The following is a 25655-nucleotide window of genomic DNA, read 5'->3' on the forward strand; positions in this document are numbered from 1 at the left end:
ACTTCTGTTAAAGAGGAGCTGTTAGGTATAAGGTCTCAGAGAAAAAAAACACATATATCAGTAGCTAAATATTGGCTGTGCTTACATTACATATGCATTTCACTGTCCACGTTTGGATTTCACAGAATTTTTATATAGTATTTGCAGAGAATGATGCTCCTGACAGCTCATGGCAGGTTCCATGTTTGTCTGTCTTGTATGAAGCCAATTGTGATGTAATATCCTCCCTAACCTTGCTTCCTGCTGATTCGACTCACAAAAAAGATCCTAATGGTTCATGATCCAGACAAGACACTACTGTGCAGTGAATATTAATTAGCCATGTGGCTAGGAACAATAGCGGACTCACACAGTATACTCTAACAGAACATGTGCCCTATGAACAGCACATTGATTTTTCAGTGCTGGCTGCTGTTACAAGCTGCTGTAACATGAGCCTGTAACTTCCCACTGTGAAAGCAGACTTAGGGCGGGATAGGGAAATGAAGGGGAGGACCAAGGGAATGCACTGTGGAGAAGAAGCAGCCCCAGAATGCTTTGCAGTATCTGTTATGCATCCTGCCAGCCTCCTTCAGAGCTTGGGAATAACAGCCTTGCTGTTCAGCAAACATCAAAGTAAGAGAGATTTTTAACTTCAGTATTGCCTTTTTGGCTTCCTTCTAAACTGTTTAACACAGGAGAATAGAGGTTTAAATTAGCTTTTGCAGCCTGACAGTTACTCTTTAATACTCCACAAGCCAGCGGGCACCAAAGTTGCAGCTTGAAGAGAAACTTAAACAAAAAGGGGAAATAAATAAATCAATACTTTGCAAAGTAAGATGTTAAAAAATATAATAGAGATCAAGAAATTATTGATTTTCGCCATATAATTTGTTCATGTTTTTTGACCCACAATCAGCCTTGACATCATCATCTTTACCACTGGCAGACATGAAAAAACTAGACAGCACCAACTGCCATTATTGATTACCACACCCGAACATTGCTATAAGCTAAAAAGGTTTTTTTTTTTTAATAGATATACATATGCACAGAGGGAGATATTGATTGTTTGGTATTTGGAAACAGCTGTTATTTCAACAAGGTTCACAGACAGGAAACCGTCAGGACCTAGGTCCTGACATCATACATGGGAGGGGTTTCACTACATTATCAGCCATACAGACTTGCCTAATGATCAATCAAGTCGAGAAAAGGGAAAGATTTCTCCTGGGAAAGGGGGTATCAGCTACTGATTGGGATGAAGTTCACTCCTTGGTTACAGGTTCCCTTTAAGGGTGCACACCGGCCACTTTCCAGCTTCCATTTTGTATTCTGTCTATAAACAGGGACCACATTTCTGCCCTTTGGTTACTAAACAGCAGAAATCAATGCAGCTCATCCTTCCTTTGTTAAAAAGAAAGTGCAGAAATCCGCCGTACCATTGCTTCCGCCTCGCAGCTATTCTTCCATACATTTCCTGCTAATAAAAACATTGATTTCTCGCTAGCTAGATCCAAACATCTATTTTATGACTATTTTTTTCGCGGTACATTTTTACGCCAGCTGAATCCCTCTGTTAACCATCGTGCGGCTCCCGGCAGATACTTTTTTTTGTTGTTTCAAACTTTTGCTTATCTTCCTGTGCGGGAAACAGACTGCCACCCGAGTTATACCGCATTGTGCGCAGCTGACGTAGCCCGTTAATAAATGGCATTACAAGGTGTGCAGGAAGCTTGTCAGAAAAATATGCACAGCAGCAAAGACGTGTTTATGGCTGGGAAGCGGCGAGAGAGCTTGTAAATGGACTGTGGCGGAGTGTACGGAGATGAGAGCGGGAATGCAGTGTGAGGTCGGTGCTGCATACATCTGCCAGGCTGAGGCAAATTCACAGCTTATTTCAGGAAGGTCTTCCCCTGGTGAGCTGTGTACTGGGGTTTTAGTTTTCATTTTTATTTAATTAGAGTAAAACTGAGCACAAGCCTCAAAACTGACATAGAGTAGAAAGAATGCAGGAAAACATGAACAGATAGCTTATAATGAGTACACTTTCCTCTCCCACCATTTATGGATACTCGGTAAGAGCTGCATCAAGTCATTCTGTGCAGGCGGGAGAGAAGAGCCTGCTTTTTATAGCCGCAATTTCCGGGCGCCCAAAATTCCATCTATTGCTGGTAGTTGCGGTTTTGCTGGGGGGAGGGGGTTAAGGTTTAGGCGCCATAGGGGAGGTTATTTGGTTTAGGCACCACCAGGAGGGTATTAGGGTTAGGCACCACCGGGGGAGAGGTCTTAGGGTTAGGCATCAGTAGAGGGTGGGTTCTGTGTGAGAGTAGGGTTAGGTCATAGTAACATATAGGTAAACATTACCAATATTTTACTATCAGAAGAAGGTACAGTAGTAGATTATCGGTAAACTGATACCGATATATACTAGCGGAAATCCCCTGCGCCCTTTTTCCAGGTGCCTCTGCCTTTATTACATGTATGCACAAGGAGGACAATTGTTTGTGACCTGCAACACCTATCTATCCAGTAGCTGGGCTTGTCTCTGTGGGGATTTTTTTTTTTTGGGGGGGGAGGGGGTACATTATGATGAAGATTAATATTGAGGAAAGAGAAGAGCAAAGGATGTTTCTAAGACAAGTTGAGGAGAAGCTTTCTGCTAATCAGTTCCTGCTGTTTGATAGTAGTGGTGCGTCCTCCTGCACTCCCTTCTGAGAAGGGCATGGTGTATGTACCAATCACTTCCTTCTATTGCAACCATTGGTGGAGGGCAATTGCTGTTACTCACTCTCAGGCCCATATGCAATTCACTTTTTCTCCTGTGTTATCTCCAAAGTGATATTTTCAAACTTGTCAATAAAATACCCTTTAACCTTCCTGGCGGTAAGCCCGAGCTGAGCTCGGGCTATGCCGCGCAGGAGGATATCTCAGCCTCTAGTGGGGCGATTCGCCCCATTCAAAGTGCTGTACGCGCAGCTAGCACTTTGCTAGCCGCACGTACAGCTTGATCGCCGCCGCTCTGCATCGATCGCCCACACGCAGCGGCGGAAGAGGGCTCCCCCCGCCAGAGCCCTGCGCTGCCCGGACCAATGAGTTCCAGGCAGTGCTATGGGCTGGATCGGAGGCGTCTGACGTCAGGACATCGGCTGACGTCCATGACGTCATTCCGATCGTCGCCATGGCGACAGGAGAAGCCAAACAGGGGAACGTGTTATATACGATTTCCGCTGTTTGCTATTGATGCCGGCGACGATCGCACTAGACTAGAGGGACACATGCGCCCCCTAGTGGTGTTTCATGCAGCTACCACTCTGGTAGCTTTACATGAAACAAAAACAAATTTTTTTTTTAAAAAAATGGATTTCTGCCTAATTGGCAGAAAAAATTAACCGCCAGGAGGGTTAAATCACCAGCAAGCAAGAAAATACTTAAAACAGTTTTAGTAGTACTTTTTCACAAATTGTTGTTACTTTTTTAATTGCAAAGTGCTGAAAAATTATTCTAAATGGAACATGAAAAATTAACTCCTAGGCAAAACTTAGGAGAAAAAGTGAATTGCATATGGGCCCCGTTATGGTAAATTAGCTCACCATGCGGCCATGGTGAGTGGGGTGCAGCAATGAGGTGATGTGGTCACCAGCTCTGGCAGCCACATAGTAGACGCAATGTTTTTGTGGCAATTTGGTGCCCTAGCAGTGAGTTGTGTGCCCCATATTAGCCGATCGGCTAATAGTAGCTGATAACCTACAGTTCCACTACAATCAGCTGATTGGTAAGTAGTATCTGAACAAAATAGTATACAAACAACTAGTATTTCCGAGTTAGCGTTAGGTATCAGTAGGGAGCTAGTGTTAGGTACAAGAAGGGAGGGTTAGTGCGAGAAAAAGACCCCGTGTACTGTACGTCAAGAGTAAAATATTGGTAATATTACATTACCAATATTTTCACTATTGGCATCTTCCGGACTGTCAATTCACCAAGCGGCATGTCAATATGTTTTTGCATTTTTGGGTTAGAAGCAAACTACAAAGAGGCCCATGCTGCACTGATCTATGTTCACTGCAATTTTATAACATTTTTATCTCTGACCATGATTACACTGCCGTTGCCAGGGGCAGAAAAACATCATTTTAAGTGATCTTTCATAAAGATTAAAAGTGAAGAGGAGAAAGGTGTTAAAAGTTAATAGCAATAACGGATATAACATCAAAAATACTTTTATTTAATGCATTGTGGTATTACTGTTATGGTAAACATAGAAAAGTATCATTTGACCCACCATAAATGTCACAAGTACTTAATTTTTTTTATTTTATTTATTCTTGTGCATGGCTTATTAGTCAAAGAGTACTGTCCTCTCTGACGTCAATTCAGATTGCTGGAGGCTCACACAAAAATGCTCAGTAACACGCCCATTGTCTTGTTCTGGGAGTAGTTTTCACATTATGATCTCCATCTGCTACCGTGAGTGGGACCTGTTGGTCTCAGAAGCTCAGAGGAGAGAACAGACACATCTACAACAGACAGGTCTAGCAATGAGCTATATGTGTGAACAACAAATCTCTGCTAAGAACTGTGTTTTTCAATATTGATCTTGACCATGTCATCAGTCACATATTGATTCACTGTTACTAACTCACTGGCCCATATGCAATTAACTTTGCTTTTGAGTTTTTGCCCAGGAGATAATTTGTAATCTTCTCCACAAAGTAATTTTTCATCTTCTTCACAAAGTAACTTTTCAGCACTTTGTAATTGAAAAAGTACCCAGAAGTAGGTAAAACAGAAATATGAAACTTGTCTTGAGTATTTTCATGCTTGTTGGCGGCTAAAAATGTATTTTATTGATAAGGTGTGAAAATATTTCCTGGGACAAAACTCAGGAGAAACGTTAATTGAATAAGTCTTATGTGCATGAATAAATATTATTTCTACCTAAAGTGGTTTGTTGTTCAAAGGAGGTAAGACAAAATCACTCCTACCTAGCATACCATAGTCATATACTGTAAATTACTGTATATATCAAGAGTGCCTCCAACAGTATCATTTAGATTAGTATATACCCTTCAGGATTCTAGTTTTGCAAACCTTGTGTTTTCAAAATCTCGAGAAGAGCGACTGTCCAGCACCTGCACAGCAGGGATACCGAGTGGTGTTGGTTATTTCCTGCAGTCTCTGACGGTGGTTAACCACTTCAGTCTTCAGTCGTTTTCACTTTATGCATCCGAGAAATTTTCACCTCCCATTGATTAGCCTATAACTTTATCACTACTTATCACAATGAACTGATCTATAGCTTGTTTTTTTCCGCCACCAATTAGGCTTTCTTTGGGGGGTACATTTTGCTAAGAGACACTTTACTGTAAATGCATTTTAACAGGAAGAATAAGAAAAAAACGGAAAAAATCCATTATCTCTCAGTTTTCAGCCATTATAGTTTTAAAATAATACATGCCTCCATAATTAAAACTCACGTATTGTATTTGCCCATATGTCCCAGTTATTACACCGTTAAAATTATGTCTCTATCACAATGTATGGCGACAATATTTTATTTGGAAATAAAGGTGCATTTTTTCCGTTTTGCATCTATCACTATTTACAAGTTTAAAATAAAAAAAAAAAATTTACATTGATATTTAAAAAGTTTAGACCCTTAGGTAAATATTTACATTTTTTTTTTATTGTAATGTTTTTTGTTTGTTTTTTTGTATTAAACATTTTATTTGGGTATTTTTGGGAGGGTGGGATGTAAACCATAGTTTTATAATGTAAATGTGTCTTGAGTTTTATTTTTTTCACTTTTAGTTGTAGTTTTACTTTTTGGCCACAAGATAGCGGCCATGAGTTTGTTTACATGACGTCACTCTAAGCATAACATACGCTTAGAGCGACGCATGGGGGACGTTACAGCCAGAAAAAGCAAAGCTTCCGAGAGAAGCTGTCGCTTTTTCAGCGGGGGAGAGGAGCTAGTACGTCCAGGAGGCCAAAGTTGTTAAAGAGGAATTCCAGTGAAAATAACGTAATGAAAAAAAGTGCTTAATTTTTACAATAATTTATACATGATTTAGCCAGTGTTTGTTTGCCCGTTGTAAAATCTTTCCTCTCCCTGATTTACATTCTGACATTTATCACATGGTGACATCTTTACTGCTGGCAGGTGATCTCTGTGGAAAGAGGTGAAGTGTTTTTGGCAGTTGGAAACAGCTGTTATTTCCCGCAATGCAACAAAGCTCCATCAGTGTGATGTCAGCACCCTGGTGCTGACATCACATTGTGGGAGGGGTTTCACCACATTATCAGCCATACAAAGCCCCCTGATGATCGATTTGAGAAAAGGGAAAGATTTCTCATGGGAAAGGGGGTATCAGCTACTGATTGGGAGGAAGTTCAATACTTGGCTATGGTTTCTCTTTACGTTCTTGCAACCCACTATTGTAAGTATAATACATCTCTAATTTGTTATCACCATCCTTTACAAACTATATTGCACCATTAGGCTCCTGGTCTCTCTCATCTTTAGAATCTTGGAGGCTGCGTGCAACCACTGAGAGTCACACCAGAATTTACTAATTGAATAGGGACCAACGTGAGAAAATGCAGCACCAATATCACCACACATCACCACCACAACAAAAGGATGTAATATAGAGATTTAGGGCACAAACTCCTCCTACAATTCCATTTAGTCGACTCCAACTCTTCATGACCATATGTACCCCCGTATTTTTCGGAATATAAGACGCTCCGGCATATAAGACACACCTAGGTTTAGAGGGCAAAAATCAGGAAAAAAACCAAAAAACTAAACCTATGTGCGTCTATACTGCAGGGGCGTCTTATGGACATTTATCCCCCCAAAAAAATTTCTAAGCTACTCTATCTACACTACACTGCCCAGTTACACTACACTATACCCTATTTCCCTCCAGTTACACTACAATACACTATACAGCAATACACTACACTACACTTAAAGGGAACCTTAACTGAGAGGGATATGGGTGTTTCCTTTTAAACAATACCAGTTGCCTGGCAGCCCTGCTGAGCTCTTTGGCTGTAGTCGTGGCTGAATTCCACACCTGAAACAAGCATGCAGCTAATCCAGTCTGACTTCAGTCAGAGCATCTGATCTGCATGCATGTTGAGGGGCTGTGGCTGAAAGCATTAGAGACACTGGATCAGCAGGAGAGTCAGGGAACTGGTAGTATTTTAAAAGGAAAATTACATATCCTCCTCAGTTTAGGTTCCCTTTAAGCTAAACTACACTGCACTAAACTACAATTAACTACACTAAACTACACTCCAATTAACTGCACTACACTAAAATACACTCCAATTAACTACCATACACTACAATACAATACACTACAATACACTTTCATATATTACCTGATCCTGCAGCCGCGATCCTCCCCCCGGCTGTCGGCGATCCTCTTCAGCATCCTCCTTTCATCCTGGGTCCCGCAGCGCGATCCTCTTCAGTGGCAGCGGTAGGCAGGGACACCGGCCACCTACCGCTGTGCAGAGCCGCCGGGGTCCGCTGGGCCATCTCCATAAACACTGTCGGGGTCCGCTGGGCCATCTGCATAATCGCCACTGGGTCGCCGCCTCCATACACGCAGTTCTCTGCACTAGCCGCGCACGTGCGCGGCTAGTGCAGAGAACTGCGTGTATGGAGGCGGCGACCCAGCGAACTCCAGCGGCGATTATGCAGATGGCCCAGCGGACCCCGGCAGTGTTTATGGAGATGGCCCAGCGGATCCCGGCGGCTCTGCACAGCAGTAGGCGGCCGGTGTCCCTGCCTACCGCTGCCACTGAAGAGGATCGCGCTGCGGGACCCAGGATGAAAGGAGGATGCTGAAGAGGATTGCCGACAGCCGGGGGGAGGATCGCGGCTGCAGGATCAGGCAATGTATAGCGGCGGTTCAGCTTCCCTGTGCACTCTGCATTGATTTTTTGGTATCTTTAGAATATAAGACGCACCCACTTTTCTCCCCAAAATTTGGGGGAGAAAAACTGCGTCTTATATTCCGAAAAATATGGTACTTCTGCTTGCCAGATGAGTCTGTAAATCATGGCTTCTTTCATCTGTTGCATAGGCATGTTCATAGCTTCACATATGGGCCCATATCATTTGCAATGACTTTTGCATACTTTTTTAATTTTAAAATGCTGCAAAAATATTTTTCATTCTCATTATGGCACATATGCCATTAACTTTCTCGCCTGAGTTTTCTCCTAGGTCAGTGATGGCTAACCTTGGCACTCCAGCTGTGGTGGAACCACAAGTCCCATGAGGCATTGCAATACTTTGACAGCATAACTCGGGGAGGCAGAGGCATGTTGGGATTTGTAGTTTTCTCACAGCTGGAGTGCCAAGGTTAGCCATCACTGTCCTAGGTGATATTTTCTTGTACTTATTGTAAATAAAAGAGAAAACTCAGGAGAAAAAGTTAATTGCATATGGCCAATATCCAATTAACTGTTTCTCCTGTTTTCATCTTCTGTTTAAAATAACTTTTCAGTACTTTGCAATTAAAAAAGTACCAAAAAAGTAATTGAAAAGTACTATTATAATCATTCTGAGTAGTTTCTTGCTTGCTTAGGTTTGGCGCACATATAGCAGAAATGCTAGCGTTGCAGAAAACACTGCGTTTTTGCCACTAATAAAGTCTATGGGCCGCAGGAAAAAAACGCATATGTGTTTTTGATATGTGCGTTTTCAAAAACATTGGTTTTGTTGCATAAGCTTCAAAACCGCAGCAAAAACGCACATAGTGAAAGTCAATGGGAACGCAATGGTATGCGTTTTCCATGCATTTTTATGTACGTTTTGGGGAAAAAATAGTTTTATGATGTATTTCCGCTTCCTGTTGTCTACCTAGTGATTTGCATAAAATGCAAAATAAAAACGCATGCAAAATGCATATGCATTTTGTGTATGCAAACCGCAAATACATTAAAATGCACGCAAAAACGCATCTGCGGTAATAAACGCTTAACGCACATGCACCAAAAACGCAGCAAACACACAAAAACACATACAAAATGCACACAACATTAACATAAAACCTGACATAAAACGCAGCCTTTCATGTTATGCTAAGTGTGTACCCAGCCTTAACAGGCATTTTATTAACAAGTATTGGCCTTAGAAAACGCAGGAGAAAAAAAAATAATTGCATATGCGCCTATGGCCTTTATTCAATTCACTTTTTCTGCTGAGTTTTCTCCTAGGTGATATTTTTGCACCTTCTTATAATATGCTTTTTAAACCACCAGCAAGCAAGAAAATACTGTACTTAAAATAATTTTAATAGTACTTTTTTCTCCAACTTTTGAGTACTTTTTCAATTGTAAAATGCTAAAAAAATTGTTTTAAAGAGAAGATGAAAATGATCTCCTAGGTGATAGCTCAGGAGAAAAAGTTAATTGCATGGGCCATATGCATTTCACTTTTTCACCTGAGTTTTCTCCTAGGAGATAATTTTTAAAATGGATTTTCAGCATTTTGTAATCGAAAAAGTACCAAAAAGTATGTGAAAAAGTACTACCAAAATTGTTTTAAGTATTTTCTTGCTTGCTGGTGGCTTGAAAGGCATTTTATTGGCAAGTTTAAATATATCACCTACCGGTAAGAGAAAACTCAGGAGAAAAAGTGAATTGCATATGGCCCATGTGTCCAAAGTATTTAAGTTTTAATAGTAGTATCAACCTTTCTAGTGAACACTCTGGCCTTGATCTTCTGGTAGTCCAGAGAACTCTCAACAGCTTTCTCCACACCGGCAATTCAAAAACATCAATTTTCGCACACATGACCTTATTTATAGTAGTCCAACTTTCACAGCCACACCTTAAAACTGACTATTGCACTTATTCAAATGCACAGCATGAAGGGAGGTATGAACAAGGTGTGTGGCATTATGATGAACCAAGGCCCCGTCCATTTAAGGAGAAGGTTGAAGCGGATAAGCAAGGAGCACAGATCACTGCTTCAAGTGGTTAAAGGCATAATTTGATAAGGTGGAATGGCTTCGGCCAATCAGTAAAGTGGAATTTCAGATTTATGTTTGAAACAACACAGAAGAACTGTAGTGAAAATAACATATTTAATAAAATTGCTTATTTTTTTACCATATTAATTGGTAGATTATTTAGTCAGTGTTTTCCCATTGTAAAATCTTGTCTCTCCCTGATTTACACCCTGAAATGTAAGGTAACTGTAAAGGTTTAGGGTAAATGTAAGGAGGCATATTCAAGTTAGGTGTTTTGTTTTGTTTTTACAATAGTAATTTATATATTATTTAGTCAGTTTGCCCATTGTAAACATTTTCCTCTGCCTGATTTACATTCTGACATTTGTCACTGGTGGTGACCTCTTTAGTTCTGCCAGGTGACCTGTATGGAATGTTTGTTACTGAGAGTTCTATGCATAGAGGGAGATACTGATTGCTTGGCAGTTGGGAAAAGTTGTTACCTTGGTCATGACATCACACTGTGGGAGGGGCTTCACCACAATATCAGCCATACAGACTCCCCTGATGATCTCTTTGAGAAAAGGTAAAGATTTTTCATGGGAAAGGGGGTATCAGCTACTGATTGAGATGAAGTTCAATCCTTGATTAAAGTTCTCCTTTAAATAAATGTGGCTTATTGTGTAGTGGGAGAAAGATGATGGGATGCAGGACAGCCATAGAATTTCACAGCTGAATATATTGCAGCTGATAGACAGTTAGTCGACATGCTCAGACAGCAACACGCAGAACACAACGCCTGCCCTGACACTGTCATACAGGAGGGACTGACATGTCTAATGGCAGACTAAGCAAGAGAACAGGCAGTGAGGGGGCGTCCTGTGTGATCCGTGATTCCTGTTGTGGGAGCGTAACGCTGGTGTCAGCGGCTGGGGAACGGCTGTGAGGAGACAAGGCCAGGAAGGGACGGCAATGCTTGCCATCCCATATAACCGCTTACATGAAGAAGACCTGTCACCACCATGGCTTAGCAGTATGATATGTGTGGGCAGCTGTCACATGACACAACTTATCTGCACAGAGGATTTTCTTTAAAGTGTTGGTGTGCTAAATCTTAAGTGTGCTTAAAATGGGGCCCTATTTAATAATACTGATTCTAAATCCTGATTTATCATCCTGGAACTTTACAAACAGTATGTACAGTACGGAGTATTACTCTGTGTTCATGCTGATAGCATACCAGCTGCAGTGTGTGCTGATCTTTGCTTGCAATTTGAGCTTACAGGGGTGTCCAACTCAAATGCAAAGTGGGCTGAAATTAAACACCGGGACCAAGTCACGGGCCAACCTCAATAGTGGCCCATCCCTCCCTTATAAAGGTCCCTGGTGTCTAATGCCCCCCCCCCTCCCCTATACAGTTCCCTGGTGTCTAGTAGTCCTCCTCCCTCCCCAATACAGTTCCCTGGTTTTTAGTGGTCCTCCCTCCCCTATACAGTTCCCTGGTGTCTAGTGCTCCCCACCCTCCCCTATACAGTTCCGTGGTGTCTAGTGCTCCCCTCCCTCCCCTATACAGTTCCCTGGTCTCTAGTGGCCCCCATCCCTCCTCTATACAGTTCCCTGGTGTCTAGTGTCCCCTCCATCCCCTATACAGCTCCCTGGTGTCTAGTGGCCCTTCTCCCTTCCCTATACAGTTCCCTGGTGCCATGTGGTCCCAGGCCCATCCCGCTACAGATCTCCACTGTAGGAAAATTACCTTAGCCAATCAAAGCACTGATCTTCTCTCTTTAAAATGACATTACCCGTGTTCCCCACTGCATTTTCTTTCTTTAATTCTGGCTAACCTTATCCTCCCCCCTCCACGGCTAGCCTTAACACCCCCTTAACTGACCATCGTGCCATCACTCCACCACAAAAACAATAGTTTTCGGGCACCGCAATGGGCGCCTTTATAGATAACCGCAATACTGTGAAACCACTCGCAATGCAAAATACGACAAAGTACGCCTACAGTGCCCACTAAGCAGGCACCCAAATTTCACAGTATTGTCGTTATTTATAAAGGTGTCTATGGTGGCATCCAAATTTCAGCCATTAGCGGGTGCCCAAATTTCCTGCTGGCATAGGGTTCCTCAGGTCCAGGGACCCAGAGCAGTCGTTGCCTCTGTATCTGCTTCTTCTTCACCCCTGGAAACCCTGAAATTGGTTGTGACCCATGTGCTCTACACAGTGTGAATGTGATCACATGGTGATGTAAACTGAAGGATTACACTTGGGCTTTCATTAAATATACCGTACTAAATAAAAAAAATGGGAAAACCCTTCACTAAGGGCCTATCTCCACTAGTTCTGCATCTGTTTTTCTGCATCCAGTTTCTGGATGTGGCTGTTTAGCGCCTGTTTCCACTACAGGAGGATTCTGGATGCATAAAAACTGACTCCAATGAAAGTCTATGGGCCTGTTTCCACTAAACGTGATTTGCAGCTTTCTGCATCATTCATCGTTTCCCATACAGTGAACACATTAGTAGAAACAGGCCCATAGACATTCATTGGAGTTTTTCTGCATCCAGAATCCACGTGTAGTGGAAACAGGCCCTAAACCTACCGTTTGAAGTCTAGCAGTACATAAGTATGTCACCAGCTGTCAGGATTAGCGGAGAGTACCGTTCTGTTAGCCCTGTGATGACCGTCATTGGCATTTTCTGGCCTGGCCTCTATATTGATGTGAATGCCACGGCTTTTTTTTTGTCATTCAGTGGTTAAAGTCAATTACGCGATCTGATTATTATTCACTTGTTAATCACCTGCCAGATGTCATTAACACACAAAGCAAAAGCTGATTGTCCGCAATACAATGAAAATTAATTGAGGTTTTGCGTTCACTTCCCAGCTAATTTGATCATCTTGCAGTGGTATTACTGAGTACCGCTAGCTCCACCTGTGCTGCTGCTCTGAATCCGCAGCATGTATATAGCGCGTACTGAAGGACAACCTAAACTGTTTGTTGAAACAGAGCGTAATCCCATTCTGCCTAGAGGAATAGCACTGCCTAGATAACATAAATATATAAACTAATACACACTAATCAGCCTCAACATCAAAATCACCACTGTGTAGGTCAGGTCACTTTTGTGCAGCCATCACAGATCTGGCCTCCTGAGGTTTGGACTTCATAAGAGCTTTGAAGGTGTTCTGTGGTACCCACTAAAGTGGACCTGAACTCTTCCACAGGACAGATGGAAAGAAACTCACCCTGTATATATTTAGAGAGTTTAGCCTGGGTAATTCACCCTTAGGCAGGGAACACACTTGACTTTCAGTTTTCCACGCGCATTTTTCTGCTTAATTTTTCTGCACACCAAGTGGGTTTCCATGCAAGAAAACGCGCACGTTTTTTTCACAGCAGCTGATGTAATTGATAGAGAAAACTGCCAAAATGTGCAGAGTCATCTTGCAGAATGTCAGTTTTTTTTCTACGTGCGAACAACACAGTAGGTGTGAACTAGCACATCGATTAACATCAGTTCTCAGTTTTTCTGTGCAGAAAACGCGCACGAAAACAGTCAAGTGTGTTCCCTGCCTTATACTCGCATATGAGCCTAATTTTCAGAACAAAAAATATGCTGAAACGTTACCCCCTTGGCTTATATGAGAGTCAGTGGAGCAGAACGGATGGTGGAGTGGGTTTTGGTACTGGCAGAGGAGCGTAAGGATCGTGCACTACTAGTGATCCTGCTCTTGCTCCAGCTGGCTTCCTACTGTGTCCGTGCCCCCCATCCCCAGCAACATGGTGTGTAGAGTGTGCTGCTCAAGGCTATCTGTGTCCCCTGGCTTGTGGAGTGGAGCGTGCCAACAACATGTCAGCGGTGCAATGCTCAGGGATTCTTCCTGTGTGGAAATCGCTGTGTCTCATATCTATAACCCCATCTGGCAGCATCTTGAGACACAGCTGTATCATCTTTAGAGCACATCTGTCTATGAGAAGGGCGGCATACTTGTACTGGGGGCCCATCTTATTACTGTGGAGGGGGGAATACTGGAGAGGGGGCTTATACACGAGTCAATCACTTTTTCCTGCTTTCTGATGGAAAAGTGGGTACCTCGGCTTATATGGGAGTCGACTTACATGTGAGTATATACGGTAATCATAACTGTAATTTGATCTGTCAGCTGGTTACCTCGGCAAAGTAGCTAATTTGTAAACACAGGATGTTAATTCTATGTCTGCTTCCATGAAAGCAAGAAGTAGACACTGTAGATTTATTGCAGGATTTCCATTGTAACAAAAAAAATTGTTTTTAAAGGTTATTATGCTGTTTCTTATCTTTTAGAGAAGAGAGGAAGTTCTGAGTTCAGGTCCGCTTTAACCGTACAATATTTTCATCAGATGTGATTTTTCGATGCAATATTTATGCAGTGTGTGCTGAAAATTGATGTTTGGTCGATTGGAACTGAAACTTCCTTTGATTTGAAAGTTTGATTTTACGATCATAGCTGAAGAGAGAAAATGCTCTAATCGATCTGTTTATGGAAACAGTTGAGAATTACTGTGAAATTTGGGCAGCCACGGGGTGTGATAAATAGCGGGCACCGGGACCACCCGCAATGCAAAATACAAGAAAGGATGCCTACAGCGGGCGGCCACTCCAGGCACCCAAATTTTACAGTATTGCTGAATTACTATGTTCAGCTGAACGTTGATCGACTATGAGACAGATGTTTCTTTTCTCTCTGATCGAATCTGATCAGAGAGGGATGTGTTGCCTGCACATAGCCTGCAGACCAATTTCTGATAGATTTCACCACGCAATCTATCCTGAACCGGCCTAGCGATGCTGCCATCTACCTGTCTGGGGTGTAAAATGTTGTCATCCCCAATGCCTGTGCAGTGTAAGTTCTCACCAGATGCGGCTACCTCAGCCATCATCAACCCCGTATCCGGCACTACTGCAAGCGCCACCACGTGGCACGTGTACCATGTTGGGCATGAAATCACATACATGCCTGGTGCCACAAGGCCAGGAGTCATGCACACAGGCATCGAGGAAGCAGAACATTTTACACTTGGGAGAGAGCAGCTAGGGGTCCGTCAAGCTTATTGAGTATCACTATTTTGAATGCCGTTACCGATGCACACCCGATCAACTACGTCGAAATTAGATTTTCCAGCAAGCTTGATCGATACATTTGACCGATTTCAGCCCACAATTGATTGAATCATCAACTGGGCATGCTTGCTGTGGCACTGATTTTCATCCGATTCGATAACATTATTATTATCAGTTAACTTTCTTCACATGTCTAAAAAATAACATTTCTTCTTTGTTTTCTCCTTCTGTCAGGTTCCCAGCCTCTCCAGAGCCCTGATGGAGCAAGACGTGGAGAGCCCCATCACGGTGCGGCAGCCGAAGCTCCCAAAACAAGTTCGGGAAGACATTAAACAGAAATGCACAAAGAAGAAGATCCAGAGGTATGTCCGAAAGGACGGAAAGTGCAATGTCCATCACGGGAATGTCAGAGAGACCTACAGGTACCTCACGGACATCTTCACCACCTTGGTAGACCTGAAGTGGAGGTTCAACCTTTTCATATTTGTCTTGGTTTACACAGTGACTTGGTTGTTCTTTGGGATGATCTGGTGGCTTATAGCATATATTCGAGGAGATCTGGACCATTTGCACGACAAAGAGTGGGACCCCTGTGTGGACAATCTTAATGGGTTTGTTTCAGCTTTTTTATTCTCGATAGAGACAGAGACCACTATTGGCTATGGATACAGGGTCATCACAGACAAGTGCCCCGAAGGCATTATTCTTCTGTTAGTTCAATCTGTTTTAGGTTCCATTGTGAACGCTTTCATGGTGGGATGCATGTTTGTTAAAATATCCCAACCCAAGAAGAGGGCTGAGACCTTGGTCTTTTCCACCAATGCCGTTATCTCCATGCGAGATGGAAAACTGTGTCTGATGTTCCGAGTCGGAGACCTCAGGAACTCACATATCGTTGAAGCATCCATACGGGCTAAACTGATCAAATCCAAACAGACAAAGGAGGGCGAGTTCATACCGCTAAACCAAACGGACATCAATGTTGGGTACGACACCGGGGATGATCGCTTGTTCTTGGTTTCCCCGCTAATTATAAGCCATGAAATCAACTCACACAGCCCGTTTTGGGAGATATCAAAAGCTCAGTTACCAAAAGAGGACCTGGAGATTGTGGTTATTTTGGAAGGAATGGTGGAAGCAACAGGTAAATGAGAATATGCATAATGAGTAATAATAGTCTTAATGAGGTATTCACTTGTTTTATTTTTGAAGGTAAATGAAGTAAGAGAAGTATGGAGGTTTCGATCTTTATGCAGTCTTCAGAAATGCCAATTGGGGGGTTATGGTGATGTTTTTGCTCCATTCTCTGTTGGGCTTCAGTAGGTAGTCCCGCCCCCATTCTGGCATCCACCCGCTTAGCATTGGTGGAATGCATCTGACTTGCATGTCAGCAAACAATTCAGATTCCCTCCTGCTTGTTGCTGCATATCAGTGTGGAGGTGCACCCAAGTCACAAGTCAAAGATCCCTAAACGACATTGTGGAACAGCTGTACCCATGCTAGATTTCAGAACAATCGCCTTGGCCACGTTTTTTATAGTTTGTGAAGAAAGCTTAAAGTGGAACTAAACCCAAGAGTTCCTCTCTGCTCTAAAAGATTAAATTAACTCAGGTTCTGTTACTTACCTGGGGCTCCTACCACGCTGCCGGCCAAGTCCCACGCCGTCCTCCCGCGGTGATCTCCATTATCAGCCTCAGTTGATGCCAGTCAGGGTCTACTGCGCATGCGCAGACCTCCCGCGCATGTGCAGTAGACCCAAACTGACGTCAATGAGGCTGGTAACGGTCGGAACTCACCGCAGCTAAACGGCAGACCACGGGAAGACGGTGTGGGACACGTTTATGGGATGGGAGGAAGCCCCGGGTAAGTATCAGAGCTTTTGAGTCTTTTTAAAGAAAAACATGTATTTTCAGCAGCCCACATAACTTCTACTGAGAGATGCTGCAGTGAAGTTACTTCCTGAATTCATGGAAGCTCAGAAACAGCTAACCCCCTGTGTTTACATATAGCCTGTCTGAATGGCACAGATAAGACAGAGACGACAGCTCAAATTACAGTGGCTCATTACTTCCAGATAAAAGAGAATTATGCCTGGTACACATCATGCAATATCGCATCAGATAGACAAGTCGAATCAATTATTTTCAACAGGTCCGATCTGATTTCCGATCCTTTTTTCTGATCAATTTTGTATATACGTGATCGGAAAATCAATCAGAAAAATGATCGGAAATCAGATTGGACATGTCAGCAATAATCGATTCCACCTGTTAGACAGGCTGCTACCTCTAAATACACACAAGGTGGGTTGCTCTGCGTTTTCCTTCTCTCCTGTGATAGAGTTGGAGTCCTCTTTAAGTCATACACCACTGATATCTGTGTTATGTAAAGCAGCTACAGTCAGAGTTGAAAAATAAAACGTAGTTTAAAAGCGACTGGGTATAAACATGTTTTCCTATAAATATTTAATTCCCTTTGATTAATCCAGTCTAAACCCTCAAGCACTTTTTGTGTGTTTACTCTGGATATTAAAATAACATATTTCCAGCCTGTTCAATCTTTCCTGCTAATTTGTGTAGACTCGGGAGGGACGTGCATGGATGACACACTGAAGAGAGATGGTAGAAAATGATCCCACCAGGTAGGGAAGCCGTGTGCCTGGTTAGCACCATACGTGAGGGGGCTGCAAATTTGGGATGGATATACACAAAAAATGTATGCAGTGCCGGATTTATGTGTCAGGAGTCTTTAAAGGATAACTTAGTGCTATTTTTCCTTACAAAAATACACCTACTGTGTGTGTGGGAAGTTGTGCAGATGCTTACCGCACCTCCCATTCCCCGATCTTTCAGGTAATTGTTCAACTTCCTGGTTGGCACGGTCGGTGCCCTTTGACCTGGACATACTACACTGTGCATGCGCAGTATGTCCACATGGGCACCTTGCGACTGCTCTCCCCAGCTACCCCATATGACTTAAGCACACTCACGTAGTCATAAGGCGCCCAAGCGGACAAAATGTGCATGTACAGCGTAGTATATCCGGGTCCGGGAAGTAAAGTACTTGGACAATTACCTGAGAATGGAGGAAGACGCTGGGGCACGGGAGGTACGGTAAGCATCTGCGCTAAGGTACCCTTTAAGCAAAGGAACCTCAGTGCCCTTAACTCCGCCTCCCAAAGAATACTGCACGCTAAGGGTCATATGCACAAAAATATAGGGTAAAATTACATATGTACAGTGTCAATGGAGGATTTGTTGTGCAATGTCCATCAGGTAGGTAGTTAAAGCCTCCTTCGCCAGTATAGGTAGCCAGAAGTGGCATCCCTCCAGTATAGACAGCCCCCAGTGTAAGTAGCCAGAGATGACTCCCTAAGTATAGGAAGCCAGAAGTAACTCCTAACCCCCCACCTCCCCGAGTATAGGTACACCCCCAGTATAGGTAGGCAGAAGGACCCTCCAGTATAGGTAGCCAGAAGTAGCCTCCCAAGTATAGGGAGCCATAAGGACATCCCAGTATAGGTAGTCAGAGGGCCCCCAATATATGTAGCCACCCCCTCTGTATAATAGGCATAAGGATTCCCCAGTATAGATAGCTATAAGGAGCCCCTTCCTCGTATAGGTAGCAAGAAGTAGCCTCTTCCCAACATAAGTAGTCAGAGGTGAAACCCCACCCCCAAGTATAGAATCAGAATTAATTTTGGCCAAAGAAGTTTGCGCTTACAAGGAATTTGCCTTGGCAGAAGGATAGGTAGCCAGAGGGATCAACTGCAATATAGGTAACTAGAGGGCCCCAATATAGTTAGGCAAAAAGAACCCCTCCCCCAGTATAGGTAGGATCACCCCAGTATAGATAGCCAGAAGATGCCCCCAGCAGCTAGATGTAACCCGTTCCTTTCCCTACAGAGAATCTGCAGCAGAGCATAGGAAAGTGACTCACCTCTCCGGGCTCAACCGACGATCTATCTTTTCCACGCATCCCCGTCTCTATGATTAGAGTGCCCTCTCTTGACATGCAACAGAACACGCAACAGAACAAAAGAGGCCACTGTGGTCAGGGAGATGGGGATGCCTGGAGACTGCAGATCGCACCAGGCTCCCAGTGGCTATGGGCCCCATAGCAGGCGCTATGACTACTATGGTGATCCCTATGCCACTGCTTCCAGTGTATGGCCACCTTTATTCAATGACATTAGATTGTGAGCTCCTCAGAGCACCTACAATGGCTGACACAAATTATTTAGAATACTCTGTGAAGCACTAAATTTAAAAAAATCAATGCTAGATAACTATGCAATAATAATAAAAGCTGTGCATGGCCCTCTACGCCTTGGCACTACTGATCCCAGCATGCCCTGACAGTAATCCTGTGAACTGTGAACTTGCCTGTCTCTCCTCCAGAAATAGAGCACTGATGTAGCAGATCTGTAGAATTATGACTGTGAGATTCAGTTCCAGGTTAAGAAATCTGAAATCATAATTTGGAAACCTTCCAACGCTAAGCTGTTTAAACTGTCATCTCACGGCTGGAAGGCACAGCGCACTGCAAAACACAGCCAAGAAATGCACATCACACTTCTCTTACAGCATCTACCACCTAGTGGCTTTAATTAGTACTACAGAGATTGTAATAGCCAACTGGGAAGGTGTTAAGACCAATTCTGTCATTTAAGTTTCATTTCTCAAGGAAGCTTTCAGCATGGCCAGGATACACTCAGATAGATCACCATCTAATGTAATTGTTTTCATTAGATTGTGCAAATACAGTTAGGGGCCCCTGATTAGTGTTGATCGAACACCCAGATATTCAGGCTCGGGTCGGCTCGGCCGAACACGGTCCAGATGTTCGGGATATTCGGCCGAACACCGAGCCTAATGGAAGTCAATGGGGACCCGAGCATGCCTGCTGGAGGGGACGCAGCATGCGGGGAAAGCCATGGCCACAGTCGGCAGGGAAGGGAGACGTCCCCCCTCACCTCGGGGCTTTTCCCTCTGCACTCCTCTCCAGCTTTAATTGGTGTGTGGGCAGCGACAGGCAGCGGGCAGATACATACCTTCCGTGCGCTCCACCGCAGATACTCCTCGCTCTAGCGTCTGACGCAACTTCCTGTATAAACAGGAAGTTGCGTCAGACGCTAGAGCGAGGAGTATCCAGGGTGGAACGCACGGAAGGTATGTATCTGCCCACTGCCTGCCGCTGCCCACACACCAATTTAAGCTGGAGGGGAGAGCCCCGAGGTGAGGGGGGGAGGAGACTGGTATGTATCTGCCCGCTGCCCACCGCTGCCCACACACCAATGCCTGCTGCCCGCTGCTGCCCACACACCAATTTAAGCTGGAGGGGAGCGCAGATGGGAGAGCCCCGAGGTGAGGGAGGGGGGGACCGTCCCCCTCTCCCCGCCAACTGTGGCTATGGCTTTCCCTTCATGCCGCGTCCCCTCCAGCCCCCCAAAGCAGGTCCCCGAACAGCGCTGAGCTCGAGCCGAACCCGAACACCCCGATATTCGGGGAATAACGAAACAGTGGCGAACATTGTTCGATCAACACTACCCCTGATGAGTCTTTCGAGACGAAACACGTAGGGAGGAGCCTACGGCGGTGCAAAGTGACAGGGTGAATGGCGGCTCGGGCTGGCTTCTTTTAAACTTACAGAGGCTGATGCGGTGGGAGCGGTGTCCTGGGAACACCCCACACGATATGCTTGTAACTTCTAGATATTTGTGAGTGTGATTCTTGTTTTTAATAAACAATGCTTCGCTATATATACTCCCTTTGAGTCCTAGTATATGGATAATTGGTGATCTGGCTGGATTACATCTACCAATCTGCTAAGGATTGGATGCTGGGAGACAGATGCCGCTGTGGAATATACCCCCTAATGCGGTACACATACCTCTTGCTTTAGAGGACCCCGGGGTGAGTGCGGGCTAACTCATATCGTTTTTGTGCACGTTTTCGCATTTTCGTGCGCTATCGCGGATTTCTGTGCGAAAATCGTGCACAAAAATTCACAATTGCATGCGAAAACACTAGCGTGGCCGTGATATGGGTTATCACAGTTTAGTGAATCAAGCCTATGGTGCGGTGCGATTGTCCTGCAGCAGGGGAGGCCGTCTGTTGAACAGTGACATGCTCCCTGTTGGACAAAAAGTACATCACCGTTTCCTGGACAATTGGCGCAAGGGTGCTGCACCGCCACCCATTGACTCAAATCCCTGCTGTGCGGTAGCACTCGTACGGCTTGGCAACGCACTGCAGAGTCTGCACCATCAGAACCACTTCCGCTGCATCCCTTTAGAACCGTGGGTAGTGTGGCCAGTCTCATGGAAACTAATGTCCACTGCGACAGGGGACCGGCAAATGAGGGGTGATGGAAAGTGACGCACTAGAGTGAAAGGGACCTTAAAGAGGAACTCCAGTGAAAATAATATAATTTTAAAAAGTGCTTAATTTTTACAATAATTATGTATAAATGATTTAGTCAGTGTTTGCCCATTGTAAAATCTTTTAAATCCCTGATTTACATTCTGAAATGTATCAGATGGTGACATTTTTACTGCTGGCAGGTGGTGTAGCTGCTGCTTGCTGTTTTGGCAGTTGGAAACAGCTGTAAACAGCTATTTCCCACAATGCAACAAGGTTCACAGACAGGAAACTGCCAGGAGTACCATGGTCCTCAGAGTTTTTTGTGGGAGGGGTTTCACCACAATATCAGCCATACAGCACCCCCTGGTGGTCTGTTTGTGAAAAGGAATAGATTTCTCATGTAAAAGGGGGTATAAGGTACTGATTGGGATGAAGTTCAATTCTTGGTCGGAGTTTCTCTTTAAGGGGAAATAACCTGTGGTGGGGAAGTGGTTAAATGTAGTTGATCTATCAAGATCTACAAAGAAAACTAGTATAAATATACACATAAATGTTGCACAGGAAAACATGTAAAAGGATCCTGATTGGTTGCTCTGGGCATCTAATTTGCTACAACGACGACTGTACATACCTTCATTCATATTCCCCTTCATTGCAGTGTCACAGATTAGTGCTTCCTTTATTATAATATTCCTTACTACCAGCCCTCCATTATATTGCCTGTGAAAGTACACTCCCCTTGATTATATTGTCCCAAATAGTGCCCCGTCATTACAGAGATGTAACGCTGGGGTTGGGTGGAGCTGGACATTGGAGACCTACAGAAATTAGATCTGGATAGGTCCTGGTATGTATACAGTAGGTGTTGGAAGTATCAACAGGATTGCCTAAACTTCAGTATAGTAAAGCAACCGCAAGAGGCCATTGTGTATATAAAGTGCTGCAATGATCTCTATGGTATTGTCATCTCCTGTATTCATTCTGTGTTCCTCTCTGTTCTAAGTAAGCTGTATTATCTGATGGTGGTTTATGATTTATCTCTGTATTTGCTTCAGTAAACAGTTCCAACTTGTTATACAGACCGGGTACATATCTACATGTACAGAACACTCTGCTCCATCAATATGTTGCATTAGTACTATACAGGGCCCGGGCCAAGGCAGAGGCGAGAGAGGCTCCAGCCTCAGGGCGCAGTGTAGGAGGGGCGCACAACTCACTCAGCTATCATTCTCCTATTGTGTTTGAAGCAGAGAAAAATAAGAAAAAGGGATACATGGCAGTGACTGCAAGACAGCCAACTAGAGATTAAGGTGTTTGGGGGCCCTGGGGCGCCTCTTCCAATCCGTGTGTGACGGCTGGGGTGGGAGGGATGGAGGAGTGCACTTTGGTGTCTAAGCCTTGGGTGCTGGGGGACCTTGTCCCGCCTCCGCTACAATCATTTCATTATGGTTCAACTTTCACTGAAGTTCATTTTATATGAATACCAGTGTGTGGCAGTGTGTGTACAGTCTCCATTATCATGTGACTGTCCTACAACTGGCCCTGAGGCATGGGCTGTGCATGTCTGCCAGCTCTGAGTGGATTATGTGTTACATGTGAACAGCTGCTGTGCCTCCAATGTTTATTTTATAAAGAGGTAATATCATTTGCACAGGGTGAGCCCGGGAGTCATACACTATTGTCTGCAATGCCAGTTGTAGACAGTGTAGAGAAACTACACAGTTCACAGTTCTCTCCTGAGGCAGAAGCCTCTTCATCATGCTTCAAAAGCACAAACTGCGCTGTTACTATCAGGAAATAGGCCCAGAAGCAGCCAGGTTTAGTGCTGAGACCACAGCTAAGGGGTCCAGGGGCAGAGGGGGTCTGTTGTGTTCACTGACCATTTCACTATTACCCATGGGCCTTTTATATTCAAGGGATCAAATTAACAATTGGCTATATCCCTACATTCAATCATATAATGATAGCAGCATAAATGCATCAATATACTTCATATTAGATATAGCAGCATATACAATATCTGACAGCTAATATTCTGGTAGCAGGGCTGCTGTTGTAGAACCTAGTACGTCCTGAGGAAGCCCCTGGGGGGGACGAAACGTGCTGTCGTAGGCCTGCATGTAAACCCGGATCCCCTTTTCACCTGGTCTGTTCTACATGAGCTGAACAATCCATCAATACAGGTGAAGGCAGGTCAACAGATGTGTAGATCTTATACTACATGAATGTGATAAAATTGCCCAGAAATAGCCTAAAATCATTGCCTCATTTGCGTAGTCACCATAAAAGTTGTTGGATATACTTTAAAGTAAAAAAAGAAAAAGTGAAGAGGTTAATTCCTGTCCCCATCACAAGTCCTGCGGAGGCGATGAAATGTCGGGTATTGCGAAGTGGCTAAAGTACAAACCATGGGGCCGCTTGCGCCAGTGAGTTGTGCGCAATTCAGCTCACCTTGCTGCTCAAATTCCCGGGACTGTAAAATACTATTCCCCCTCTGAGTTGTAGCAACTCGGAGGGAGAAGTAATTCCTCTTGAGTGGAGAGCACACTATAGCACTCTTCGGGGTTGATTCACTATAACAAATAGCGTGCCTTATCAGAGCTAACATGCCTTATCATAGTTAATATGCCTTATCAGAGTTAGCCTGCCTTATCAGAGTATCATAGCGAGCGTGACGAACTTGTGCCTGCTAATTGGCAATGACGAGAGATCCACTCGTCCTGTCCTGAGCCCCTGCGAGTCCAATCCCTTTAAAGAACATTATTCCCGCACTTTGATTGACCCAATAGGCTGCCTGTCAATTTTCCTGTCAAGTGACAGGCAGCCTATTGGGCCAATCAAAGCGCGGCGATAATGTCCTTTAAAGTGATTGGACCCGCAGGGGTTCAGGGCAGGACGAGTGGAGCTCTCGTCATTGCCAATTAGCAGGCTTACGTTCGTAGCGCTCACTATGCTACTCTGATAAGGCACGTTAACTCTGATAAAGTATGCTAACTCTGATAAGGCATGTTAACTCTGATAAGGCACACTATTTGCTATAGTGAATCAACCCCTTCATGGGTCTCTCCTCCCAAGGTTCCATATCCCAACTTTCCCCCTTCCCCCCATGGTGACCTCTATATATATTCACAAAATGTGTGGCCAACTTAACTTCTTCTCACTCTCCACCTGGTAGGTGTAGCCAACATAACTCCCACAAATGCTTACATAGTAAGCGTGGCAAATGGGCACACGTAGCACTAACCAAAGAAGATGGAATTTTTATTAGTGCTGATTGTAGGGGCCCAGCTTCACTCAACTTCACTCAGCTTTCCCCTCCTCCCTGATTTACATTCTGATATTTATCATTGGCGGTGACATCTTTAGTTCTGCCAGGTGATATGTACGGAATATTCGCTACTGAGAGTTCTATGCACAGAGGGAGATACTGCTTGCTTGGCAGTTGGAAAAAGCCGTTATTTCCCACAATGTAACGAGATTCACAGACAGCAAACTGTTAGGACCATGGTCATGACATCACACTGTGGGAGGGGTTTCACCACAATATCAGTCATACAGATATCCCTGATGATCTATTTGAGAAATGGTAAATATTTCTCATGGGAAAGGGTGTATCAGCTACTGATTGGGATGAAGTTTAATCCTTAGGTTAAGAATGATTGTCTCAAGACCTAAGACTTATATGTGAGGGATGAAAAAAAAAAAAAAAAAATGGATAGATTTCTAGTCACAACGGCCATTTGTTTGTATGGCCAGCAGCCAATAACAAATGGATGTTTGTGCGTCCCATGCATGCGTCATTTCTCATTGTTACTAGTCAGGTATTAGTATACGGGATACAGGCTGTCACACACTCCTCACGCTTTCCATCTGATATGTGGAAAGCATGATTGGGAACATGAATGCATTGTCCGAAACAACGAGCTCGAGAAAACCGTTCAACCCCAGTGACTCTGCAATGTGTGCAGACAGCTTCATAGATGTGTGTCTCTCAGCAGCGGAAGCTCCATATACGGCGCTGGTCACGGCTGACATCCAGGACCATCACTCAGTCCTGAGCTTGTCTTCCCTCCTCCAGAGATGGCCCTGGCAAGACCCTCGTTGCTGCAGAGCCTCCATCTGTCTGTGCTACAGAGAGTCCAGCAGCCAGACACTCTCACAACAAAGCATCATAAGGAACGCGCAATCGCCTTCTTCACGCAACAGCAATAATGGCCGTCTAA

At 44.1% G+C, this 25655-nt stretch overlaps 1 protein-coding gene across 1 annotated transcript in view; it reads left to right on the forward strand.

Annotated features, from left to right (window-relative positions):
- The window catches only part of KCNJ6 (potassium inwardly rectifying channel subfamily J member 6), a 252726-nt gene that overhangs the window by 216811 nt on the left and 10260 nt on the right, over positions 1-25655 (forward strand). The window contains exon 3 of the mRNA XM_068270415.1: positions 15302-16211. Within this exon, the coding sequence (XP_068126516.1) occupies positions 15326-16211 (886 nt within the window). The 5' untranslated portion in view covers positions 15302-15325. The remainder of the gene's footprint in view (positions 1-15301; positions 16212-25655) is intronic.

Source organism: Hyperolius riggenbachi, chromosome 2 (assembly GCF_040937935.1).
Source record: "Hyperolius riggenbachi isolate aHypRig1 chromosome 2, aHypRig1.pri, whole genome shotgun sequence".
NCBI classification, from domain to species: Eukaryota; Metazoa; Chordata; class Amphibia; order Anura; family Hyperoliidae; genus Hyperolius; species Hyperolius riggenbachi.